This window comes from Electrona antarctica (genome assembly GCF_951216825.1).
Source record: "Electrona antarctica genome assembly, chromosome: 10".
NCBI classification, from domain to species: domain Eukaryota; kingdom Metazoa; phylum Chordata; class Actinopteri; order Myctophiformes; family Myctophidae; genus Electrona; species Electrona antarctica.
The window spans coordinates 18,762,911-18,788,000 of NC_136791.1; the positions used below are offsets into that span (position 1 = coordinate 18,762,911).

At 44.1% G+C, this 25,090-nt stretch overlaps 1 protein-coding gene across 3 annotated transcripts in view; it reads left to right on the top strand.

Moving 5' to 3' along the window:
- Nucleotides 1–24,849, top strand: part of LOC306931686 (protocadherin-15-like) — a gene marked incomplete at its 3' end in the record, with an annotated part of 360,480 nt that extends 335,631 nt beyond the window's left edge. For all 3 annotated transcript variants that reach the window (XM_079513231.1, XM_079513232.1, XM_079513233.1), the window contains 5 exons: nt 3,173–3,300; nt 14,629–14,844; nt 17,984–18,072; nt 20,768–20,944; nt 24,627–24,849. In XM_079513231.1, the coding sequence (XP_079369357.1) occupies nt 3,173–3,300; nt 14,629–14,844; nt 17,984–18,072; nt 20,768–20,944; nt 24,627–24,849 (833 nt within the window). The remainder of the gene's footprint in view (nt 1–3,172; nt 3,301–14,628; nt 14,845–17,983; nt 18,073–20,767; nt 20,945–24,626) is intronic.
- Nucleotides 24,850–25,090: the final 241 nt, after the last annotated feature.

Sequence of the window (25,090 nt, forward strand, 5' to 3'; positions counted from 1 at the left end):
CATTGCAGTTCCTCTCCTGTTTACCATCCCATAAATTCATGTGTGCGCCCGGACCTTCACTTATCCATGAGTTCACCATGTCGACACTTAGTGATGATCAGCTCATTAGTGGTGATAGGGATTTATATTTCAGAGATATTTCACTGTGATAGTGAGGCTAATAGCCTGCCACAGCCTGCTAGCCTTAGAAAGCCCAACCCCCTTACGGAGACACACACATGCAGCAGAGTCAGCAATCGCCAGCCCACGTTGTAATACCAATACAGATATACGCGCACACACACACACACACACACACACATCTTTTTTCTGAGAGAGAGAGGCTGAGACTGAGGCAGGCTCAGAGTATAACGTCTCTGTCGGGTGGAAAAGCAGCAGATCTGCAAGCTCAAAACGCGTCGCTTCGCGGCCGCATTTCAAACTTGCGGATCGGCTACTTTTCATGCTGTTGTGTGATGTTGTAGTCTGTAGTGTGCTCGGACCAAGGGACGGACCCAGGGACACACATAGCTGTCTATAGGAGTGGTTGCACTATAAGACATTTAGGGATAAGGGGTAAGGCATTGACGAAAATAGGGTCCCATGTATTCGACTGTACTCACACTAGTTGCTGTATGTAAGTATTCAATCAATCATTTCCCATCACCGTAACGCAGATCAGAGCACCGCCATGATGAAAACTCTTCATCTTTTTTTTTCATTATCGGAATCTTATTGAGTAGAATGAATCTGAGCAGAACCCCAGTGCCTCCTCAGATTATAACATTATTTTATAAGCCTCATCTATACTTTGCAGTGACGGGCTCGGTATATAGTGGTATATAGCTCACAACTGAGCTTGTAGTCTTGCTATTTACTGCATGCAACTGAGTATGAATCAGGCTTTAAGCCCAATTTGTGTGTGTGTGTGTGTGTGTGTGTGTGTGTGTGTGTGTGTGTGTGTGTGTGTGTGTGTGTGTGTGTGTGTGTGTGTGTGTGTGTGTGTGTGTGTGTGTGTGTGTGTGTGTGTGTGTGTGTGTGTGTGTGTGTGTGTGTGTGTGTGTGTGTGTGTGTGTGTGCGTGCGCACATTTAATAACGCCCGAGTCGGATAAGAATCAATTTAGCACATTCCTCTAAATGAAAATGCACTCAAGTGCACATTGTGCCATAGACACACAATCCGTCCCCTTAATGGACCTGTTTATTCACAGATCCCCTCCCGTGCGTGTGAGAGTTGAATAACTGCATAACATTATAGTAGAATATGAGAAATAGATGTTGTGACCATGGTCCTCACAAGAGACATTATTGTTTTAATGATACAGTTTCAGGTTGGGGTTAGGATTAGATATGAAGAGGTTAGCTTTAGGGTTGGGGGTTATATAGGTACTAGAGATGCACAATATTGAAATTATGACCGATTTCCGATTATTTGCAGGGTCATATCGGCTCCGATTCCGATAAATTATATTATATTTACATTGAACACATGGCTGATTATTTTTATCATTTTGTTTTGTTTTTCTAACAGCTGACGCTCTTAAAGAGACAGAGAGAAAGACTGTCTGCTCTGCGAGTACAAAGCCATTGACGGTCACAGTATTATATCGGTGAAAATAAACTGGATTATTTTTAGATCGGTTCGATACCACTATGGCATTTATATGGCCGATTTCGATATGCTACCGATTAGCGATTATATCGTGCATCTCTATTCTCTGTAGGTACTGTATTTTCAAAACGGTTCTGACATTTTTACGGTCTCATACTGTGTGTGTGTGTGTGTGTGTGTGTGTGTGTGTGTGTGTGTGTGTGTGTGTGTGTGTGTGTGTGTGTGTGTGTGTGTGTGTGTGTGTGTGTGTGTGTGTGTGTGTGTGTGTGTGTGTGTGTGTGTGTGTGTGTGTCTGCAGCCACTTGCCAGCGCTTTTGAGCATTCTTACTAATCTTTGAAGAACCACAGAATATTTTGTTCTATGATGATGTAAACACCAAATATCTCAAAAGAAAGAAGAGAGTCTATACTTTCATCTGGGGAAGAAAGTGTGTTCTTTAGTTATTGGCAGTTGTATACGTATAGCTTGTTCTCACCTAAAAATAATGTTTGGGAACAGAAAGCAGAGAGAATTTTATTTGTGTGAAGTCCTCTGTGGCTAATACTATACTAAAACGGCTTTGTTTTGTTTTGATCAACTTTTTTAACCGTTGTCCTCTGATCCTCAAGCCCTAGATTAAAATGCAAAAGTAGCACAAGTAATCAAGCTTGTAGATGTACTACTTCTGATGCTTTTGTCTGACGCTGTAGGGCATTGAGCAGTTGAGACAAATAACAGTCCAAGTCCACACTAATTATCCATAATGTATAAATTATAGATAATGGTTCAGGACACACAGGCCTTTTCGAGGACGGGTCAGAACAAATTATGGACTTAGACTGTTATTCGTCTCAACTGCTTTACGGATAAACACAAAACGTTTTCTGCCTGACAACAATGATGTGTGTTGGTCCCTCGTCCCTCGGTGCTTCCTCAACTCCCATGTCTCCCCAGAAGAGAAATGCTCCTTGACAGTGCATATTTTTCACCTAAACTGCAGTTTGTGGCAAAAGCTGTGCTTTGTGTATTTATGCTGCACACTGGTGTAACGGTGACAAATTACGGGGGCGGATTGTTTACACTCGCCACCTGTTCACTTTACTACTTAAAGCATCAGTGTGCGCATTTCTGATTGCCTGGCACAATCAATGTTTGTTAAAATACTATCTCCCCCACCCCCCCCTCTCTCTGGCCGGATTCTGAACGTGGCTGTAATTATTTTGTGAGCCCTGTTTGAAGAGTGTGCAAAAAGAACCAGCTTGGCTGTGTTCGTCGGCATTGTTCTAATTATATTAACTTCAATACTGGGGAAGTACAAAACTCGTTGTGACAGTAAGTTCAATTCATGCCAATTAGCATGGTTTGGAACGGTGGTCCACATTACACTCAAAGCTGGAGGTTAAGGGCTTTAATTGGCCCGCAGGTAAACAGATGGTCATTTTGTATTCTTGATGTGCTTTGGTCAGTAGAAGCTAGCCATTAAGAAAGTGTTCATTAAACTTAATCGAGTACACTGAGGACACTTGATTAGTATTGACATGATTGCAAGATGCTTCCTTTTGAGGTTATAATGGACAAAATGCGTTCTGCTTTCCTGCAGCCAACACAGCCAAGGTGTTCATCGAGGTGAGGGACGAGAATGACCACCCGCCCGTCTTCACCCGACAGCTCTACATCGGAGGGGTGGCAGAAGACACTAAAACCTTCACCTCCGTGGTCACTATCATTGTGAGTTAAAGGCATACTACTGTAGGTAGAATCACAGATCTGGTTACACGCACGCACGCACGCACGCACGCACGCACGCACGCACGCACGCACGCACGCACGCACGCACGCACGCACGCACGCACGCACGCACGCACGCACGCACGCACGCACGCACGCACGCACGCACGCACGCACGCACGCACGCACGCACGCACGCACGCACGCACGCACGCACGCACGCACGCACGCACGCACGCACGCACGCACGCACGCACGCACGCACGCACGCACGCACGCACGCACGCACGCACGCACGCACGCACGCACGCACGCACGCACGCACGCACGCACGCACGCACGCACGCACGCACGCACGCACGCACGCACGCACGCACGCACGCACGCACGCACGCACCCTTGTGATTACCCTGCAGCCAGTGAGCCACAGTGGGGAATTAATCTGAATTCTGTGGGCATAGCTTCATCTAGCTAGACCTCCCCCACTCTTCACCACCACCACTCACCCACACTTCGCCACCCTACCCACCCGCCCACCCTCCTGCCTGGCTTCCTAACATCAGAGTGGAGTTAGTATAATCCCAATTTGTGCACAGAACCATGACAGGGAGATCCTGTTTGATTAGCAGCCTGCATGCTCTGCCTAGGAAAGAGTGGAACGCGTGCGTGTGCGTGCGTGCGCGCGCGCGCGTGCGTGCGTCATGTGCGTGCGTCGTCTATAGACGTCCTATCAAATCCAACGCTTCACTGCCAAAGACGTTGATAGACGTTCAATGGTCTTTTCAGTGGTTTCCGATAACACTCTTCACCAACATAATTTATGAACGGTTCAAGCTTGCTAAGTGACGGATACAACCGGAAATTACCCGTTAGTGACAACTCTGTCTGCATCCGCCTCAATTTAAACAGGTTTACAAAAATACATTTATCTCGGATTATTTTCCCAGATTGCATTTTTTGTCAAAACAAAGCTTTTTTTTCAACGGCCCATAACTAAGGAACCGATGATCGCGGATAAAGGATAAAAACACTGGCTGTGGCGGAAGAATGAATGAATGAATGAATGCCTGGCAGTTTGTGTTAACCCATTTTTGGCGGGAACCCCTTTTGGTGTTACCATTATGTTATGCTTTAGCTATTGAAAAATAGCAGATCTACAAGCTCATAGCGCGCCACCGAGTGGCGCGCTACGAGCTTGTAGGTCTGCTATTTTTGAAAAATCGAATAACCACTGACATAGAAACATAGCTTTTTCAGAAAACTGTCAGGATGTAGAAGACATTTTTAGAATCTGATCTCAGGTCAAAATGGGTTAAGTGAACTGTGAACACATACTGTAGCACAGGGCATGATGACAAATGATGTTTTACAACCTCTCAGTGTATCTCTGTCCATCACAGCAGCAGCTGGGAGGACATGGCGTGCATTTCGCTGTTGTTGTCGGGGCAGAAAACTCCATATTCTAACTTTTCATGTTTTTTCCCGCAAATTAACGCCCTGCTTGATCACTACAGCGCCACACAAAAGCATCAAAGGTAGCAGATCCACAAGCTCGAACTGCGTCGCTTCGCGTCACATTTTTAGCTTGTCGATCTGATATTTTTGCCATTTTTGAATTTGGACCCTGAAAAGTAACAGTCTTGGACGTATGAGGTTTCCACCCGACAGAGACGTTTTCTTGTTTATCCACATGTCCTTTTCATAACATCTGGCCTCACTCATTAATAGCTGATGCAATTATACCTATCATTCAGGAGATTGAAATTAGAGTTGACTGACATTAAATTCACCTTTGAAATCCTTGTTATAAAGCTATAGTGGTGATAGAGTTAATCGAACAAATCAATACTGTGTGTGCGTGCACGTGCGTGTGTGCGTGTGCATTGCACATGTACATTTAATTCACCCATGCATAACGTACATTTACACAGCAACGTTGGAGGAAACTTGCTCATCGGGGGCAGTTAGGGTAGGGGCCACTCATATAACATTTACTCATTTATTCTGTAACAGACTACAGGACTAGTCTAAAAGTCAAGGAAACACACAGTAAAAAGTCACATTTTCAAAGTCAAACAAAGTCAATGAACAAAAACATTTGAGTCTTCATTCACAAAATGGGAAGAGAACATATATAATGAACAGATTATCACAGGTGAATAAACAAGTAAGTGGTTAATACTCATGGGGCCATATCACTTTCTCTTGGAACAAACAATACTATACCTACAATCTTGTTCAAAAACAACGAACAAGATTATTCTCTTTGCTCAAGGACACTCTGACACTAATCCCAGGAGAGCCGGCGGGGATGGAACCAGGAACCCTGCGTTCCATGCCCCCCATTAGCAATGATGATATTACTGTGTGTCTACAGACTGATTGCACTGGAATGAAATCTTCTGTTTGCAACGTGCTGCTTTGGGTTGCAATCTGTTTTCATCACGACGACATGCCAGATGACTCAATGAGTTATTAAGGCTGTAATTTACCTTTTTGAAAGATGCAAACGGCAGCAGCTGCCAGCATGGTCTGCTCTGCACACAACAGCACGACTGATGCTTTTCCACTCTGATGTGATGAAGCGGCGAGGAGAAGGTCGCTGGAAATGGGAGAGCTTCTTGCTTTCTTTTTTATTGTGTGACGCTGTAGTATCTCCAGCAAATTGGGAACATCTTACAAACAACCAACCTTTTTGACTGCAGTCCCACAGGCCGACAACTTGAATTATGGCATTCTAAGACTCATGGGACGAGGCAAGGAATAAACTCGAGACACATTTTGTTAGCTCTATCTAACCAAGAGGTTTTGTATTGACTATTTGACTGCTGTTGCTGTCCCAATGGCGCTCACTGCCATAAGTATTGAAAGTAGGTTTTTATTGATTCAGAATAGGTAACGCTCGGCTCCGCTGTGGTCCGTCAATGAAATGATTCCCCCCGGCCACCACCGTTGTAACCACAATCTTAAACCCTTTTTTCTCAGAATTGAGGCTCAGATTGAGGTGTTTGACCAGAACGTCGATGTTAGTGGCTCATTACTAAACTGTTGGTACCTTGCTTCTGATGACTTATAAAAAGACGGTAGTCACATTAGCTAGCATTTTAGAGATTTTGCTTTCGTTTCATTTTGGGGTGAATTTTGAGGTCTTCAAAATAAAGTCCCCGCTCATCCTGGGAGGCAAGTAGTGACATACAGACTGAATCGACATTGGCAGTCAAAAGTCAAAATCTTCAAAATAATAAAGCTGTTAAATAATTGTTGTAGGTATAATATTTGTGCCAAAAAAGTACAACATTTGTCTCCGAGATGTAGTGGAGTAGAGAAGTACTGTAAAAAAAATAGAAATACTAAAGAATGTACCAGGGACAATGCACATTAATCAACATTTCAGTTTTCACATCATTCCAAATGAGTTAGCCAATGTCCAGCTGTAGTCCCTGGGCAAGTTGTTAACTCTTTGAGAGTTTCAAGGATTTCTATATAGTTTGTAGACTTCTCTATGGCAGAATGGCGTTTTTGAATGATTTATTGAAAATTCTCTGTTGTGAATGTGTGACAACGAAAGACCTTCAGAGAAAGCTTGACTTGTCTGCTTCCAGGAAAAAAATGAACTGAGTTGATAAAATGTTTAGTTCTTGTGTTGGAAGCCATTTAAAAGAGCCTGCATTTACACTGTTTCTGTTTCTAGGACAACCAAAAAAAGTTATGCCCGGTTGAAGTTTTATTTTCTAAATAACTTTTTTTCTGCTGGGCATACATAGCCATGCAATATCTCATTTTAAAGGGTGAGTTGTCTAGTTCAATTAAAATAAAATAAAAAGTTTCTCACATGTACCACTGTAGATATTTTGCCATCTATAAATAGCATGGTCAGTCATGATCAATCTGACCTATCCAGCTAAAAGTCCCCATAGCTCTGAAATTGGAACATCATATAAACTCAATTCTTTTTTGGGGTAAAATTAGACATTCTAACGCACATTTTGATATATACCATGTTTACATAGTCTTACCAGTACCTTGTCTATTCATGCATGTATCTCAAAAACCTGTTATGAAGAAACACAGTTTTGATAAAAAACACATCCAAGGACATTGTTTTGATATGACTTGGTGCCCATGATATGTATCAAAATATAGACTTGAATGTATACTGTATTATAAAAAATAAATTGAGTTATTACCATCTACCGTTACAGAGTAAATCACAGTTGAAACTTGCTTAGTCATATACAATAAACCTCACAATAGTGAACAAAATAGTCATGACAGGTCTAACTCATTGTAAAAGCGTCTTTTATTTTTTACGACTACTAACATAATAAAATGATAAATATTACAGAAAATAAATAGGCCTACATACAAAACAGTTACTCCTCCCCTAGCTCTGATCCATAGCTCTAAATGCGCATTTAGAGCTATGGATCAGAGCTACTCCTCCCAAATGTCCCCAAACCCAGTCCTTGACGGTGTGTGTGTGTGAGTTAACCTGACTCCGCCATATGGGGCAGCAGAGTGTACACTGTGTTCCCCCCTCCTGCTCCCATCTGGGAACTCTCAGGCAGACTTGATGCCCGGCCACAAAACGGCCTGGCCAATCAGCAGCAGCTTCTAGCAACTTCTAGCAGCAGCTTCTAGCTTCTACTAGCTGCTGCTGATTGGCCAGGCCGTTTTGTGAGCAACTTCGCTTCTAGCTGCTGCTGATTGGCCAGGCCGTTTTGTGGCCGGGCATCAAGTCTGCCTGAGAGTTCCCAGATGGGAGCAGGAGGGGGGAACCCAGTGTACTCTCTGCTGCCCCATCTGGCGGAGTCAGGTTATGTGTGAGTAGGCTAAATAAAAAAAACACCCAAAAACTGCCCCCCCTGAAATGAATGAATGAATGAATCCGGTTCAGTGTCAGAGAACGCCATCGCAGTCTTGACTCTTCATCCTCCTCCTCCTCCTCCTCCTCATCTGATGCCAGTTCTAAATATATAAAAAGAAATAAACATTTTAGCTGTAGTCAGTGCACGCTACTATTACATGGCGTTTTACCCGGCTGCTGGCGATCAATGATTTTATTGTGCAGTGTCTTTGTGGGCCGAGTCGTGGCATGACAAATACAAATAGATGCTTGTATAAGTAGTATCACGATAAAATAATATGGCAACGTTAGAATGAAACACCAATGAGTGATCGGTGGTAATGTAGCTAGCTGCCCAGGGTATATCCAGCACCATTGCGTCGCAATCATCCAGCAACATTGGTACTGGCTATTGCCCGGGCTTGTGGCCCGGCCAATAGCCAGTACCATTTGTGCAGTGTTTGTTAGCAACTACTACTAGCCAACAGCCAGTGGAATGTGGTGACGTGATGGTGCTGGATATACGCTGGGCAGCTACATTACACGCGATCACTCATTGGTGGTGTCATTCTAACGTCGCCATATTATTTTATCGTGATACTAATTATACAAACATCTATTTGTATGCCACGATGCCACGATTCGGCCCACAAAGACACAGTACAATACATTCATTTGATCAGATGTTTTTGTTAGCTACGTCGATCACCTATAGTACCGACCCTTGTTATATATTCTCCGACTATGCATGTCACGATGACTAAACCAGTTAGATCTATCCATATATGGTTCTACCACATCTATCTGATATCAGCACTAGGTCGGCTCGGGCCAAATATAGGGATCGTCTTACTAGACATGTCATATTAGGGCATTTTCGAATACAATAAAATTACCTTTTAGCGAAGGCATCAGCCTTGGTGGTAACTCCGGTGGGGAGAAGAAAAAACATTGCACACGTGTAATCCGCGAGGGTGGATGTTGCAGCCCGGCCAACGGTCTGGGACTGGAGAATGCCACTGGACACGGATGGATCATTTTTCAGATTGTTTTTTTTGCGGCGACTGCAAACCTGGCTGAAAAACTCTTCCTCCAGTGCCCACCTCGGAGGAGTCAACCAACCCCCCTGTTCACTGGGGGCTGGGCGTCAGTTTCCAATAGGAAAGCATACACGTGTGTCACGTGACACGGGAATTCTGGGAAATGTAGTTGATATTTATGCTCAATACTATATACAGAGGTGCGGACCGAATTAATATATTGGTATTAATAAAAAAAGAGAACTACGGAAAATCACGTACAGGGCAGAAAAGACTAATGCAAAACTCCACGTGTTTTCCAGTAGTAATCTGTCTAAGGGTTAAACATGGTGATATAACTATCAATACAAATCATAGACCTATCAATACAATACAATTAACATACAGGAGACAACAATTACGGTACAACATGAACGATTACACCAGTGACAAATGAGCTAATTAAATTTACTGTGTGTGTGTGCGTGTGTGCGTGCGTGCGTGCGTGCCTGCGTGCGTGCGTGCGTGCGTGCGTGCGTGCGCGCGCACGCGCGCTTTGTTTTTTTCATCGTTCATAGGACTAGTAATTAAAATAAATGTCCAAAGTCGTTCTTGGCAGAATGTGACTTTGCTCAAAACTCGTCCCAAGTCCTCCTTGGCAAGTACAGTGGGAAGGACTATTCCAGCGATGGGAGGCTCTAACAGAGAAGATGGTCTGACCAAACAGTGACATTACCTAAAAGACAGTATAGTGTGATTGTTGTGCATGAAAACAATGTTAAAACTAGCACTGGAAGCTGCTTACTAGCTTCGGGCTAGCATTTTTTAGATGAGGAGAAAAAATGCAAATGTCTCCTCATTAGCCAAATTTGATTGATGCCTGCTCTGCTCAGAGCTCGTACAGTAGTTGAAATAGATAAATTCTTAAATCTACAGCTCGCTATTCGAGTGCCCCCATAGTCTGTAAGCTCTGACGAACGTAGACCCCGCGGAGTAGCACTGGATCTGCTCTTTTCAAAAGATTTGTATACGTTTGAAAGTTGCAGTTGTGAAATTTGGGACATTCTGTATAATGAGTACATTCTACTTTTGGCACTTTAAGTACATTTTGATGCCAATACTTTTGCACACAATTTTGGATTCTGGACTTTTACTTGTAAGAGATTCTACATGGCAGTATTGATACTTTTAGTAAAACATTTGGATACTTTTTCCACCACTGCTACTTACTTTGAAAAGAAAAAGAAAAGCTTAGGACTGTAAGGTCTACTACTAATGTATGGATCATTTTCAGTTAGTCAAACTTGGAGAAACTCGCCATAGAACGGTCATATCAAAGTGGAGTAAAACTTGAACAGAAAAACTTGTATCTGCATTCATCAAAGAGGAATAACATTGTTGGACATTTATGACCCGCCATTTTGCCTTTAACCAAAAATAACAATCTGACTAATTATTTTTATTTCATGTATTGGCTTCTGTTGGTTCTTGTTTGTGAAATGAAATCCTGCAAGGCCAGATAAAATGTTGGCCTGAAGGCACTGCAAGTGAGACAAATGCAAAACGTGGGAGAGATCTTCTCTATGTGACTCTTGCATGACTCCATTCTACAAATAGCTACATGTTGTTGTTCATTAAGGGGTTGTATTTTTGTTTTGTTTTGTTTTGTTTTGCATTCATATTTCCTAATCAAACAGAATAGTGTGTACTCTTTAGCCATGCTATATATATTGCCTTCTTAACATCATTTACGGGATAACGATCACATTCAAGTGTGAAACTTACAGGCAGTTTGTGAGGAAACCTCTCCCCAAACCTCCTGGTGCTTTTCAATAAGCATAATTATCATGGATTAGAAGATTATGGCTGTATTGAAATTTAAGTTTTTCCTCATTGGCACCCAAAATAGTGTGTATTGGTTAAAGTGGTCAAGCTGATTTTTATGCTACACTATTTAGCTGGCGACCCCCTGGTCTGGAAGCCCCTGTGGTCCCCAGACCCCACTTTGAGAACCACAGGTCCATACCAACACAACCAAACTGAGTGCAATCTCTCCTCTTCCAAGAGAGAGATGGACGTCAAAGGACAACAAACCTGAGTTAATCACCATAATGAATTGTGCTGAATAACACAGCAGCAGTTTGTGACTTGTTTTTCTTTGACAACAAAGGAGAGCCATGGCTAATGGATATGAGCTGTACATGAAACCTGCTTGTATAAGGAGGAGGAATGTTTCGGTTTGGGGCTTTTAGCAGGCTATACCTATACTTCTGTGGTTCTCAAAGTGGGGTCTGGGGACCCCCAGGGGTCCTTGGACAGGTTCCAGGGGGTCCCCAGCAATAGTAGCATCACCATCATTTTAACCACTTTATCCATTTATATGTTGGATATTCAAAAGTAACAGACGTACAAGCTTGCAGCGTGGAAAAACTTTGAAAACTATATGGGTACGAAAGGGACACAGACAGACAGACCCAACTCTATGACTCAGACATATCGGTCGAATCGTCATTGTGATGTTGGTGCGAGGGCCGCGTAGTGGACCGAACCTCTAGTATAGGTAGATGAAATCTAAAATGACACGGATGCTTTCCCTGTTTTAATGGGTTAATAAAAACGTAAAATTACGGCGACCGTAACCGTATATCCTGTCATGTTGCTGCTCTGAAGGCTGTAGCCACAAACCTGTCCCTTTAACCCATTTGGGCGGGAACCCCTTTTGGTGTTTTAAATATTATGTTATAATTTAGCTATAGAGGGTATGCGCATGCATGAAGTGAATGGGAAATCGAGTGGCAAATCGAGTGTCAAAGTGAGTGGAAAATCGTCTAATGCAATCAGATATGACTTTTCTGTTTGGATGTATGGGCTGTCAAGGCCAGAAAGTAGTGTTTTGCCACTCAGTAGTAGATCTACAAGCTCATAGCGTGCCACCGAGTGGCACGCTACGAGCTTGTAGGTCTGCTATTTTTTTTAAATCGTGAAAATATTTATTTCAGAAAAGTGGAGGATTTAGAAGATTTTTTTAAATTTTTGAAGTCAGGCCTGAATGGGTTAAAGCTAGCGAGGAGGAGGAGTGAGGCGTCTCACTCTCTCTCTCTCTCCGTCTCCAGGCAGCCTTGTCCTTGTCGTCTATATTTTACATCCTCCACATGCAGCCATCTGCCAGGACCCGTGGAAGGAAAAAAGAGTCATGCACATATTCATCAATGTCAGCGCCACAGACAGACAGACGGACGGGCCGTGTGGAAATTGATGAGTGAGGACACTGTCCAAGCCTTCTGATTGTAGTTGTAGATTGTAGCCTATTGTTGTATCGGCCGCTGTCGGGCGGAAACCTCACATCTCCGTATTTCAACTTTTTATGTGTTTTTACTTTTTATATGTAATGTAAATTAATGCCCTATTTAGTTGTACAAGAGTGACGGGCAGTGTTGCCATGGCTGTTTATTATAAGCGACTTTGGGCTCCCTCCCTCCACCTCAGTCTCGAGGGGGGGAGGGACACTTGAACGATCGGGGAGTGGGGAGACACTTTGAAGCAAGTTGTCACTTCTCCCCATGCTCAACATAATCATGGGGTGAATCTGAGATGGTCTAGACATGCCCTTTCAGAAAATCACTGAATTCACAATGAAGGATTGAAAATTACTTTTTGGGGGGTCATTTTTTTTGGAAAATGTCAAATTTATGGTGTGGCCCCTTTAATGACATTTTTAATACCAAATTGTCCAAACTACAGTGGCAAACATTATGAAAATTGCCGTTCTACAAGATCACAATGCCTCACAATGCGAGGCATTGTGAGCTTGGCTATTTTCACAATGTGAAAATCATATGAACTCGGGAACCCCCACCTTTGTCATTATGCTCTGTCCATATTGAAACTCCACTTCCCCCTCTGCTGGTGAACAAAGGTCACTGCACCAGATCCTCTTGGCAGCCACAGGTGGTGATGGTCGCACATAAATAATGGACACTTTTCTTGTGCGTGCGTGCATGCGTGCGTGCGTGCGTGCGTGCGTGCGTGCGTGCGCCAGTGTTAATCTCGACAGCAAATTTTGATTTAGTTTAGTCCAGAGCTATTTAGTTGAGCAGTATCTCCGTTCACTTACAATTACAATTTAGGCATTTAGCAGACGCTCTTAATCGGAGAGCGATTTACAGTAAGAAAGAACAAAACATGGTAATACATCAAATACATAAAAATAAAATACATTTTCAAGTCATCAAGAATCATATACATAAGCTAAGAACCTAACAGTGGAATATCTATATAATGAAACTATGCGTATACACTATAGTGCATCGCAGTCCCGCCCCCTTTCATAACAACACCAGGCCCAGAACTCATGCTTCCTTCATGCCTGAGTGTCCAAGTCCAAGTTGACAATTGAAAGAAGACACAGGTTATCCGGATACCTTGTTTTCTGATTCGCAAACGATTATATTGACGTCTCGAAAGAGCACAATAAGAGTTTCTGAAATGCTGCAGCTGGGTGCCTCTCAGTTTCTGAAATGCTGCAGCTGGGTGCCTCTCAGTTTCTGAAATGCTGCAGCTGGGTGCCTCTCAGTTTCTGAAATGCTGCAGCTGGGTGCCTCTCAGTTTCTGAGCAAAAGTATCGTGAGAATACTGCCTGCAAGAATACTGCCTTTCAGTCACTTCAGTGAATGAAACGCAACAGCCAAGCTCTAATGATCTTAAATCACTTTATTTTAGATCGTTTTTAGTCATAGTATAACATAAACATTACAGATACTTTACTTGTCACTGTACAATACAACTGTACAATAAAACAGTTAACATTGCTGATATTTGCGCCGCTCTCATTGAAAACAATGTATTTAAAACTCCAGCTTGTCACTCGAGCGCTGCCTGGGTCACGTGACCAGCGCTGTTTTCTGCCCCCTCATTGGTGGCACTCTCTCTCTCTACACATATCTGGTTTAATCATAGTTTTTTGTTACAAATTTAATTCAGTTTTAGTCATCTCAAAAATGTATTTTGGCACGCCTTGATGGCATTCTACTGGATCTCTTCTCCACTAATCGCTCCCTTACATTTTAGTCTTTATTTGTTGGCGAATCTGTCAAATACATTTCAGTTATTTTCATTCGGTATAGAGGGTATGCGTGTGACATCATCAAACCAGGAAGTTACGCAGGAACGCCTACTGAGTGGCAAAAAACGACTTTCTGGCCTTGACAGCCCATACATCCACACAGAAAAGTCCTATCTGATTGCATTAAACAACATTAAACAATGTTAAACTCACTTTGCCTGTTGCTTTGCCACTCGATTTGCCACTCGATGTGCCATTCACTTTAAGCATGCGCATACTCTCTATTTATGTGGTTTTCATCACAGTTTTAGTGGAAGGAATTTAACACTCTGGCGTGTGTGTGTGTGTGTGTGTGTGTGTGTGTGTGTGTGTGTGTGTGTGTGCGTCTCTCTCCCATACAGGCCACGGACGTGGACACGGGGAACTACAGCGCCATGTGGTACCAGCTGCAGTTCGCTCCCACGGGGGAGGTCCAGGAGCCCTTCGTCATCGGCAACCTCACGGGCCTCATCAAGTCGGCCGTCATGTTCCGCAACATGCGCCGCTCCTACTTCAAGTTCAAGGTCATCGCCCAGGACGACTGGGGCACGGGCCTGAAGAGCACCGCCGACGTGGTGGTGAGGAGCATCCGAGTGTTTTTGGCGTGCGCATTGTCGCGCACGTCAACACGCACTCCATGACCTTCTTCGTAATGTCACTGTGTCACGCAAAAGTAGCAAGAATGGCCGATCTGCAAGCTCGCAACTAGGGCTGGGACTTGAACTAATTCATTTTGTTTAATTCATTTCAGCAAAAAAGCATTTTAATCACACTGTTTTTGCACTGGACGAGTTTCAGGCGTACCGGTCATACCAGTGCACCACCAACCAACAGAGTAGACGATAAAATTACCAAAAGTTGTTTTTAAAGTGAAATATCCCTTTAAGTGGTTAAGTGCGTGCGTGGGTTTTATAAACATTTAACAGTTAACACAATTTTGGACATACAAGGTTTCCACCCTACAGCGACAATTTGCTGGTCGTATAGAATCTATACGATATCAATCTATATAGATGATGATGATGATGATGATGATGATGATGCAGGTTTTTCCCTCGTTGCTTCCAGTTCATTGAATTATTCACAGTACTGTAGCTGCGGCACTAGCACAGCAGACCTAATCGCCTCTGTCGGGTGGAAACCTCACATGTCCAAAACGGGCACCAAACGCGTTACAAGCTCGAAATGCGTTGCTTCGTGCCGTGTTTCTAGCTGGTAGAGGTGCTGCTTTTGATTCTTCAATGTGACGCCGCAGTGTGATCAAGTAGGGTTCATTTACGAAAAAACACAAAGGAGATAAGAGGTTTTCTGTCCCACGACCGCGACGATATATTGTGGACCCGACTGAACCCTCCGTTTCTGGCTGACGATCCAATTAAACTCTGCACAGAAGTCTATGGATTTTCAGTCCTTCATAATTGGTCTGTGTGTGAGAGCGCGCGCCTTAGACTCTGTGCGTGCGTGCGTGCGTGCGTGCGTGCGTGCGTGCGTGCGTGCGTGCGTGCGTGCGTGCGTGCGTGCGTGCGTGCGTGCGTGCGTGCGTGCGTGTAAGCACATAGTAAAAAAAAAGATGAGACCAAGAAGGCACTCTTGTGGGAAAAAAAGGCTAATGGCTAATGCATAGCAAGAGCAAATAAGTAATGCACTGTTGAGGCAACAAAGCCTTGGTCAGGGTTACATCAGGAAGGCTTTGTTGCCTCAACATGACCATGTAGCATTTTGTCTTCTTGCTGTGCTTTAGCCAGACTATTGAAGGCTTTATAACATTTCCACAAGAGTGCCTTCTGGGTAATCAGTTGTAGTGTTGATTTCGTCGACTAAAACTACGACAAAATATGTTAGTTGACCACCACTTTTCGCTGACGAAAATGAAACAATAACTAAGCTATGATGACTAAAACTAAGACTAAATATACTGACAATTTCATCAACAAATAAAAACTAGACTAAAATGTTTTAGTGTAGTTGACTAAAACTACACTAAAAATAAAACATTTCAGATGACTAAGATATGAATACATTAAATTGTATTTAAAAGAAATTGCTGAAAATTGTGAAAAAGTTGTACCAAAGACCACCTTGTTAGGGATTCTTACTCCAGCCAAACAGATGCACTCGTTTCTCTCTTCTGTTCGTACAAGAATAGACATTGTGAGGACGTCACAAGTAAGAGGGAAGTTTTATGGTGAAGAAAGACATTTTTCCATAGTTAGGTTTACAATTATGAAAATTCGATTTACACTTGAGTTGCAGGCACCACAAATAGCAGATCTATGAGCTCACAAGCTTGTAGACGTAGATCTGCCATTTTCACGCATTAGGGTTAGGGTTAAAAAGCATTGTACAAGTAGCATTAATTGCCATCCTAAAATGTTGATGTCCTCAGACTCCTCCTCTCTGTGTGTGTGTGTGTGTGTGTGTGTGTGTGTGTGTGTGTGTGTGTGTGTGTGTGTGTGTGTGTGTGTGTGTGTGTGTGTGTGTGTGTGTGTGTGTGTGTGTGTGTGTGTGTGTGTGTGTGTGTGTGTGTGTGTGTGTGTGTGCGCGCGCGCGCACGCGCATCTGTCTATGTACTATTATCTCTGGATATTGTGAATTCCCCACCCACATGGCGCCGATTGGTCTCGGTTTTTGCCCCCGATTCAGTATTTATCCTGGCTGGCTCGTGGGCAGGCTTATTTTTCACTTTCCGTGAAATATGTTGGGCTAACAAGCTCGCTAATGAGACAGAAGGAGGGGTGCTGGACATATCTCGCCTGGATATGCACGAGCAGAGCAGTGCTTAACCATGGCACTCGTTAATTTTCAGGGTGAAACCTAATTTCACAGGAATCTCATTGGGAGATTTGGCCCGCGGAGCAGGAGAGAAGATGCTCTCTGCGTGCGCTTACACCTATCGCCTCGGAATTAAGCCTTTGGTAGCCTACAGCTGTCGTACTGCCCCCTGATACAAGTGGCCAATTTGGGGAGGTTTAGTTTGAGCCGTCACGAGAAACAAAGTATACCCGCTGTCGGGTGGAAACCTTGTATGTCCGAAGAACAAAATAATGGAAATTGGACAAAATAAACTGTGTTATAATGGATTCTATTTTTGTATTGCTGCATTTAGTCACAAGCTCTTTAATACCTTTCATTGGTTCAATGTTGCTAACACCCACATACTCACTTAACCACTTTCACATTTCTTTTATTATTTTAAGCTAAGTAGCAAAAACAGCCGATCTACATCTATACGCCTGGATGTGTGCTTAAGCATGCACACACACATGAAAGCATACACAAACACATTATGGGCATTGTTTTCTTTCAAAGACCAGAGACTAGAGAAAGACTACAAGACTAGAATTAGCTTACTTTTTATAGAATAGAATCGTCTTGTCTTCTCTTCTCTTGAACGTATGCATTGACCCAAGCCAAACACGTTTACCTTGTAGACATTAAGTAACATCTAATCGAATCACAACTCATGTGACACGTTGTGAGCTTGTAGATCAGCTACTAGTATGATCAAGTAGGACATTCATTTACGAAAAAAAGTAAAAAATTAGAAGTTGAAATATGGAGAGTGACGAAGAGCATGCAGTAATGACGCCATCTTTCTTCATGTCTTCATGTCTGTCTGTCTGTCTGTCTGTCTGTCTGTCTGTCTGTCTGTCTGTCTGTCTGTCTGTCTGTCTGTCTGTCTGTCTGTCTGTCTGTCTGTCTGTCTGTCTGTCATAGGTGTCAGTGGTCAATGCGTTGGACATGCAGGTGGTTGTATTTGACGCCCTGGCCACTAAAATCGAAGACAAGAAGGAGAAGCTCGTTAGGTAAGACCGTTTGTTTGGTGTGAATGTCAGATGAAATGAAACCACAATACAATTTGCTTTACTGCCAGCCTATAGGAACTGAACTACTGTGTGTGTGTGTGTGTGTGGGGTGTCCGGGGAGTCGGGGACCTTCATTGTTTTCAGATTGGAGTCCGTGGGCAAATTGATGCCGTGTCCTTGACATGAACATGTTTGATAACCACCGCTGTAGACACGCAGCATCTCTATCCTGGAATGTTGTTCAGATGCAAATGAAGTGAAAAATGACACGGCTTGCTAAATATTTATGAATGTAATCTCACCACCCTTGCCATTTAGACACGCTAGTTCATGCATACTAACATGGCACTCAACAACACCCCCATTTCATCTCCAACTGTCAGTGTGTTGCAAATGTGTGTCAAGACCCCCTCCACCAACAAATTGTGTATATTCTTTATTTTTTTGTAGCTTAACCACAAATGTCCTGGTGGGGTTTTTGCATCTAGAGAGTTTTCATTTTTATTTTCTACGGTTTGAGTTTGCTCTGAAAGAATATATTTTTTTTATTATATTTTTTCAAAAAAATAGCAGACCTACAAGCTCATAGCGCGGCACTTGGTGCCGCACTATGGCACTATGTCCCACTATGTCCCCAACCCTATGGGGACATTTGGAACCAACTCAGTGAGCCAACATGCAGCATTTCAGCACTCTGTTTGACCAGAATTTTATTAGTATTATTGGTATCACCCGTGAAGGAAGTCGGAAGAGGCCCGGAAGTAGGAAGAGCTATTTCCAAAATGTGCATAGAGCCTATTGTGTTCATAATAGACGCTCAACAAAGCCAGACACACCGCGATGGATTTGAACCCCCCGTCCTCCACGGCGGTGGGCAGACACTTTACCGCTGCGCCACCCGAGCGCCTTCTTCTCCTGTGGTTTTAAAACCACACGTTTGGATGTGTGAGCTTCGACTTTAAACAAAGTGTGACATGTACCATTTTCCAGTCCATATTTTTTTGCCACCCTCTCTGCAGGGCTTCCTTTATGAGATAGAGAATGTTATTCACAACATGTTTTCCACCGCTTGGTTTCTTCAGAGAGAGAGATAGTGTATGAAAGGGGGATGCATAGTTCCATGCAGAGTTGTCACCAGTGGTGTAAAGTAACATTTACTCTGTACCTAAGCCAATTTTGGAAATGTTTTTGCTTTGCTGGAGTGTTTCCAATTTTCTACTCCACTACATCTCAAAGGCAAATATTGCACTCTAGTATTATCACAAAACATACAGTACATTAACCACTTCAGTCCTATATTATACTTACAACGTGAGCATGCAGATCTGCTACTTTCAAAGGATTTGTATACATTTTATATATGTAGCGCGTTAATTTATGGAAAAAAAGTTAGGATATGGAGATAGAGAGGTTTCTGCCCAACAGCAACGATAATCTCTTATGGGGGTCTCTGGAACCAAGTCTTTTCAGATGGGGCGTCCGAGGCTTAATAGAGATTAATTTGGCGGTCCTACATGAACAAGTTTGCTCCCCATTTATGTTTCTTCCTCATTGATCAGTCAATTAAAAACAGGCAGATTACACCCAGCGAGACAGTCGAGTCCAACCTCTTTGGGGCCTATTTTATTTATATATTTTTTACCCTCAACTCAATTTAATTAATGATCGAGGTTCAAGAAAATATAATTAATTTGTGGCTCTCGTGGGCGGAAGCTTTTAGTATAATTAGTCTATCTGATAAACAAATGGCTGTTAAAGGGTTCCCAGCTCTGTCTGAGCTGAGCCCTGGATAACAGCTTTGCATCAGTCATGTTGTTTGGCTCTTGGCTGTTGTGCCATTTTCACGAGGCCCACACAGATTTTGCACACTTATGGTGATGATCCAGGGCTATTTCACCTGAGTGCTTCTCAGACTGTCTACTGCTGCCGTTGGGCAGAAATCCTCGTATCTACATATTTCATTTTATTTATAGTAAATTAATGCCCTACAATTGTTATACTACAGTGTCACACCAAAAAACCTACAAGCTCACAGTGCAACGCGTTGTGACCTTGTAGATCTATTTTTGCTATTAGAAAATGCATATTAAGTTAAAGTGCTTAAGTGTTTGGGCGGGGGTTTATAAATAATGAACCGTTGAAATGATTAACAAGAGACCGTGACTGAATATTAACTACATTGGATCCATCAGAACACAGCTTATTCACTCCATTTCTTGTAGGCTAAAGTTTTTTTGTACATGCAAGGTTTCCACCAGACGGAAAGGATATCCACCTTGGCCGTGGCGGCACACAGAGAGCGTTTTTCTTTGGCTCGTATACTCAAGTGCCGATTTTTCTCAGTGCCCGCCTGAAATGGATTATCCAAGGCCTTGTTTTGCCAAGAGCCCTAGGTGTGGAGAAAACTACACACCATCCTCTTACTGCCTGCCCAGTGGGACACGGCAATTATTTGAGCTCTGGAGGAGTGGGATTCACTTGACTGAATAAACACCTGTGCTTTAAGCTTATTTTTCAATCGAACTGTTTGATTTTATTCATTCTGATTTGTTTAGAAAATAGAAATATATTTTCCTTTCTTTTTTTTAATACTCCAGTAAAGTAAAAGTACCTCAAACCTGTACTTTAAGTACAGTAAGTAAATGTACTTGGTTACTTTCCACCGCGGCTCATTGAACACACTGTTGTTTCGCAGCATCATGGAGCGCTACATCCAGGACCAGATCCCCGGGGCCAAGGTGATCGTGGAGGCCATCGGGGCCAAGCGGGTCGGCGAGGGCTACGAGCAGGAGGACCACAAAGGGACGGACATGACAGTGTACGCCATCGACCCGCTCACCAACAGGGCCATCTCACGCACAGAGCTCAACAAGTGAGTGCATGGGGGGGGGGGGGGGGGGGGGGGGGGGAAACACACGACAGTGTTTGTTTACCAAACGGGCGACATTAGCTCGAGACTTTGGTTGGCATGAAGGAACCGCATCAAACATTGAGCAACCAGAACCGGTTCCATCACACATTGAGCCGTTTCCAGAACCGGTTTGTAACACTGTCAGAGTTGGTTATGTGGACTTCACGTCTGCTATGCAATTTCAATATCGTTTTATTTCTTTTTTTTCCCCTGCTGACATTTGTCCAGCGACATGGAGCTGTCACCGTCCATCGGCTAGTATTTGGATCCGTGCCACCTGAGGGCAATTTATTTTCTGGCACGCGGCCGAAGGGCCTCTCCAACTCCATTTCCATTTCCCAGCACATCCCTGGGCGTACTGTACAGTAGTTGTGACCTTACCTGCCGCGATTGTGAACAGAGCAGCAGCAGCAGCAGCCGCAGCTATGCGCAGTCGGGGGAGCCCATGGGGAACCCTCTTCTAGCTTCCTACAGGTTATTAGCCTACACACTCCACCAGACCCGCTGGTGGCTGCTGCTAGCACACACGTGCCCCGCCCCGGGGCACGTGTGTGCTAGCAGCAGCCACCAGCGGGCTCCGCCAAACTTGGCCAACTCAACTGTCATTGCATATGTATTTATAATTGTATTTTACCGACGGCACGTGTGGGCGCCCGTGGGCCACAAATGCCTCTGGGTCCCAACACAATTACGTTGTCTGCGTCACGCTAGTTAATTCCCTTGGTTTCCACCCGACTGCGCTGATATGCCAGAATGAAGGAGAGGGAGGTGCAATAGAACAGTGGTTCTAAAAAAAAAAGAAGAAATAAAGAAAATAAAAAATACCATTACTGCATCAAAAGTAATCAACAAACTTTTTCACAATATGGAACAGAGTTAATCTACGTGTAATAACTCCTACAATTCCATGTGCTTGTCAGGGTGTGTGTGTGTGTGCGTGCGTGCGTGCGTGTGTGAGTCCCCAGTTCAACTGTGATTATTTTGGGGGGGTCACGGCCTGAAAAGGTTGAGCACCACTGCAATAGAAGAGGGGGAGCTTTGGCTAGGTAGAGAGAGGGGGGGGGGGGGGGGAGACAAGGGGGTGGTGTATTTCCACCAATCCATCATCCCCTGACGTGCCACCGGCCTGAAGGTTGTTCCACCCGTCTGGTGGGATGCCAGCAGCAGCACATACATTGCATTGCCCTCCCCGCCATGCTGCAGCTTCCAGCATATTATCGCCACAGTTGGGCAGAAGCTGTTTTTCCCGGCTCTGAAAATTCACACCCATACTTAATAATACTACAGTCACATAAAGGCATCGGAAATAGCAGATGCACAAGTTTATATTTTCCAGCTTGTAGATCTGCTACTTTTGATGCTTTTGAGTTTTGAATCTTGAAAAGTAACAATTTTGGACATATGAGGTTTCTACCCGATAGAGGTGATATGCTGTAGACCTCGTCTCTGCGGCCGCGTGACCACGCAGCCGATGCCATGACCACTTGAGGATATTAAAGCGCTTCATTGGATGAAGGAAAATAACACCATAGGCATCCTGAGGTAAAGGCAGACAGCAAGGAAGCTCCGCTGGATTTGAGGCCAAATAGACCGACTAGATAGACCCACTATCAGCATGCGGTTCTAATGAATGGCCCAGCAGATGTCACTATTTGCCTTCCTGCTGGCTGCAGAAACATTAGCACTCCATCCAAGTGAATGAGGTTTTATTTTTTTATTATTTCAATGACTAGATGGCCGCTACACAGTGCTCATGTCTAGAGTGATTGCCATATATGGAGATCTGTGTATCTATCTGTCAGTCCTTGTCCCTTTTATGGGCATACATCGAGATCCCTCATGTCATTAGTATATGGCCATATCTGGGCCCTTTTGACAGTGCCGGTACTAGTTGTCAAGTGGCCCTATGCAAGATATTTTATGTGGCCCCCCACGTACTGCCACACCGGGGGCGGGGGGGGGGGGGGGGGGGGGGTCGCTAGCCATTACAAATGGCTATGATTGCCTTCCAAAGTTTGCGGGCCCTGGGTAGACAACCCAGTCTGGCGGAGATATGCGCCGAGTAAGAGCGCACCGTTGAAGTTAAGGCAATCAATTGTACATGGTGCAGCCCTTCAGTAACTGTTGTCTTGCCTTTATTTCGCATACGTCGCTGCAGGAATTATGGAGTACTTCTTCTACCAGCAGTGCCCAAAACAACATAAAGGACATCACTCAGCGGGAAACATCCCCTACTGAGTACTAGTTCAGTCTCTTAATTCCCAGCTTAGTTTTGAAACGATATACCTTTCTCAGCCACCTTTCTCGCTCTCCTTCGGTCATGTCTCCATCTCCCTGACACCTCTCTCTATCTCCCTGACACCTCTCTCTATCTCCCTGACATCTCTCTCTCTCTCTCTCTCTGACACCTCTCTCTCTCTCTCTCTCTCTCTCTCTCTCTCTCTCTCTCTCTCTCTCTCTCTCTCTCTCTCTCCCTGTCCCTCCGTCCCTCCCTCCCTGTCCTCCTTTCATCTCTATCTCCCTCTGCTTCTCTTTCTCTCTCCTGCTCTCATCATCTCTCTCCCCCTCTATTATTTCGCTCTGCCGCCCATATTCCTCTCCCCCTCCTTCCCCTGCCTCTCTGTCTCTCTCTCTCTCTCTCTCTCTCTCTCTCTGTCTGTCTGTCCCACTCTCATCTCTCCATGCTCTTAAAACATGAATGATACTCCCCATCCCCTTTAAATCAGGCACCGCTACAGACAGTCAAGAGCTGAGCTTGACTGTAACACCAGTCTCTCCCCACCCTCCCCCCTTATTAGAACGCCTTCTGTTTTATTCATCTTGTTAAGAAGCCTGCATGCGTCATAAAATAGGAGAAAGACAGAAATGAAAAAGGGGGCCCCTTTTGAGCCGGAGCATCGTCCTTATAAAAAAAAGAAGAAAAGTCACTTTCTGAGACAGCTGCCATTAATTTTGAAAAGCGGCTTCGTAATGTCGCTGACTTTTTAATAAGAATCCCGCTGCTTTGCTATTGCTGGGGAGGAAAGTAGCAATGAGAAAGCACTGCGAAGCAGAACCCCCGGCCCGCAACACTCATAAAAGTCTCAAGGTGCACTAGCTGCTCAACAATGACATGAAAGTGAGAAAACGACACAATAAATGTCCCTTTCACATTTTTGACCGCTTGCTGATAATGTCCTTTGAGTTTGAGTTTATTTAGGATACCCATTGTCCACAAGCTCACAACACGTCACACCGGGGCATGTTGTGTGCTCGTACATCTGCTATTGTCAGTCATTTGGGCATCTAGTTTGTCTTGGGTTTCGAGCAAAAACGTGTGGGAACCACTGACTTGGACCGTAGGACCATTGGACCACAAGTCCAGGGGACTGAATGTCTGACTGCAGTTTGTGATGTTTACACTTTTGATCAATCAATCAATCAATCAATCCAGACTGGATTACCAGCCAAAGTGCCTGGACCACTGAGCCATGGCCCAGGCCAGCTTAATGAGTATTATTCAAATGTTATCGTCTTTTTTTTTCATGTCCAATGTATTTGTATTTAGTTCATACAGTTAACATAACTATTATTAAAGGCATTTGAAATTAAATAAATGTCCCTCCTCGCCGCATCGTCACAGTTGCCCATCCCTGTCCTCTAGGTTCCTGGAGGGCAATCTCCTGGACATCAACAAGGAGTTCCAGGAGTTCATGGGCGCCGAGGGCCGCGTCAAGGAGGTGCGTGACCTGGGCGTGGTGGCCAGCGTGAAGAAGGCGGCGCAGGCCGTGGGCTACACGGAGGGTGCGCTGCTCGCCCTCGCCATCATCATCATCCTCTGCTGCATCCCCGCCATTCTCATCGTCATGGTCACCTACAAACAGTGAGTGTTTGGCTGTGCATGCAGTCAGTGTTGATTTTGACGGCACATATTTTTATTTGGTTTTATTTGTAGTCTTTTTAGTTTTTTTCTTTTTTTAATGACGGCTTATTTGGCTCCTAGTCGGGACCTAGTCCTGATTGGCTGCCACACTCACTGCTGTATTGGTTACTCGGGTTACATGACCAGGAAACGGGTAACAGGAAGCAGGTAACATAAATCTTTAGAGACACCCAATGTTATGTAAC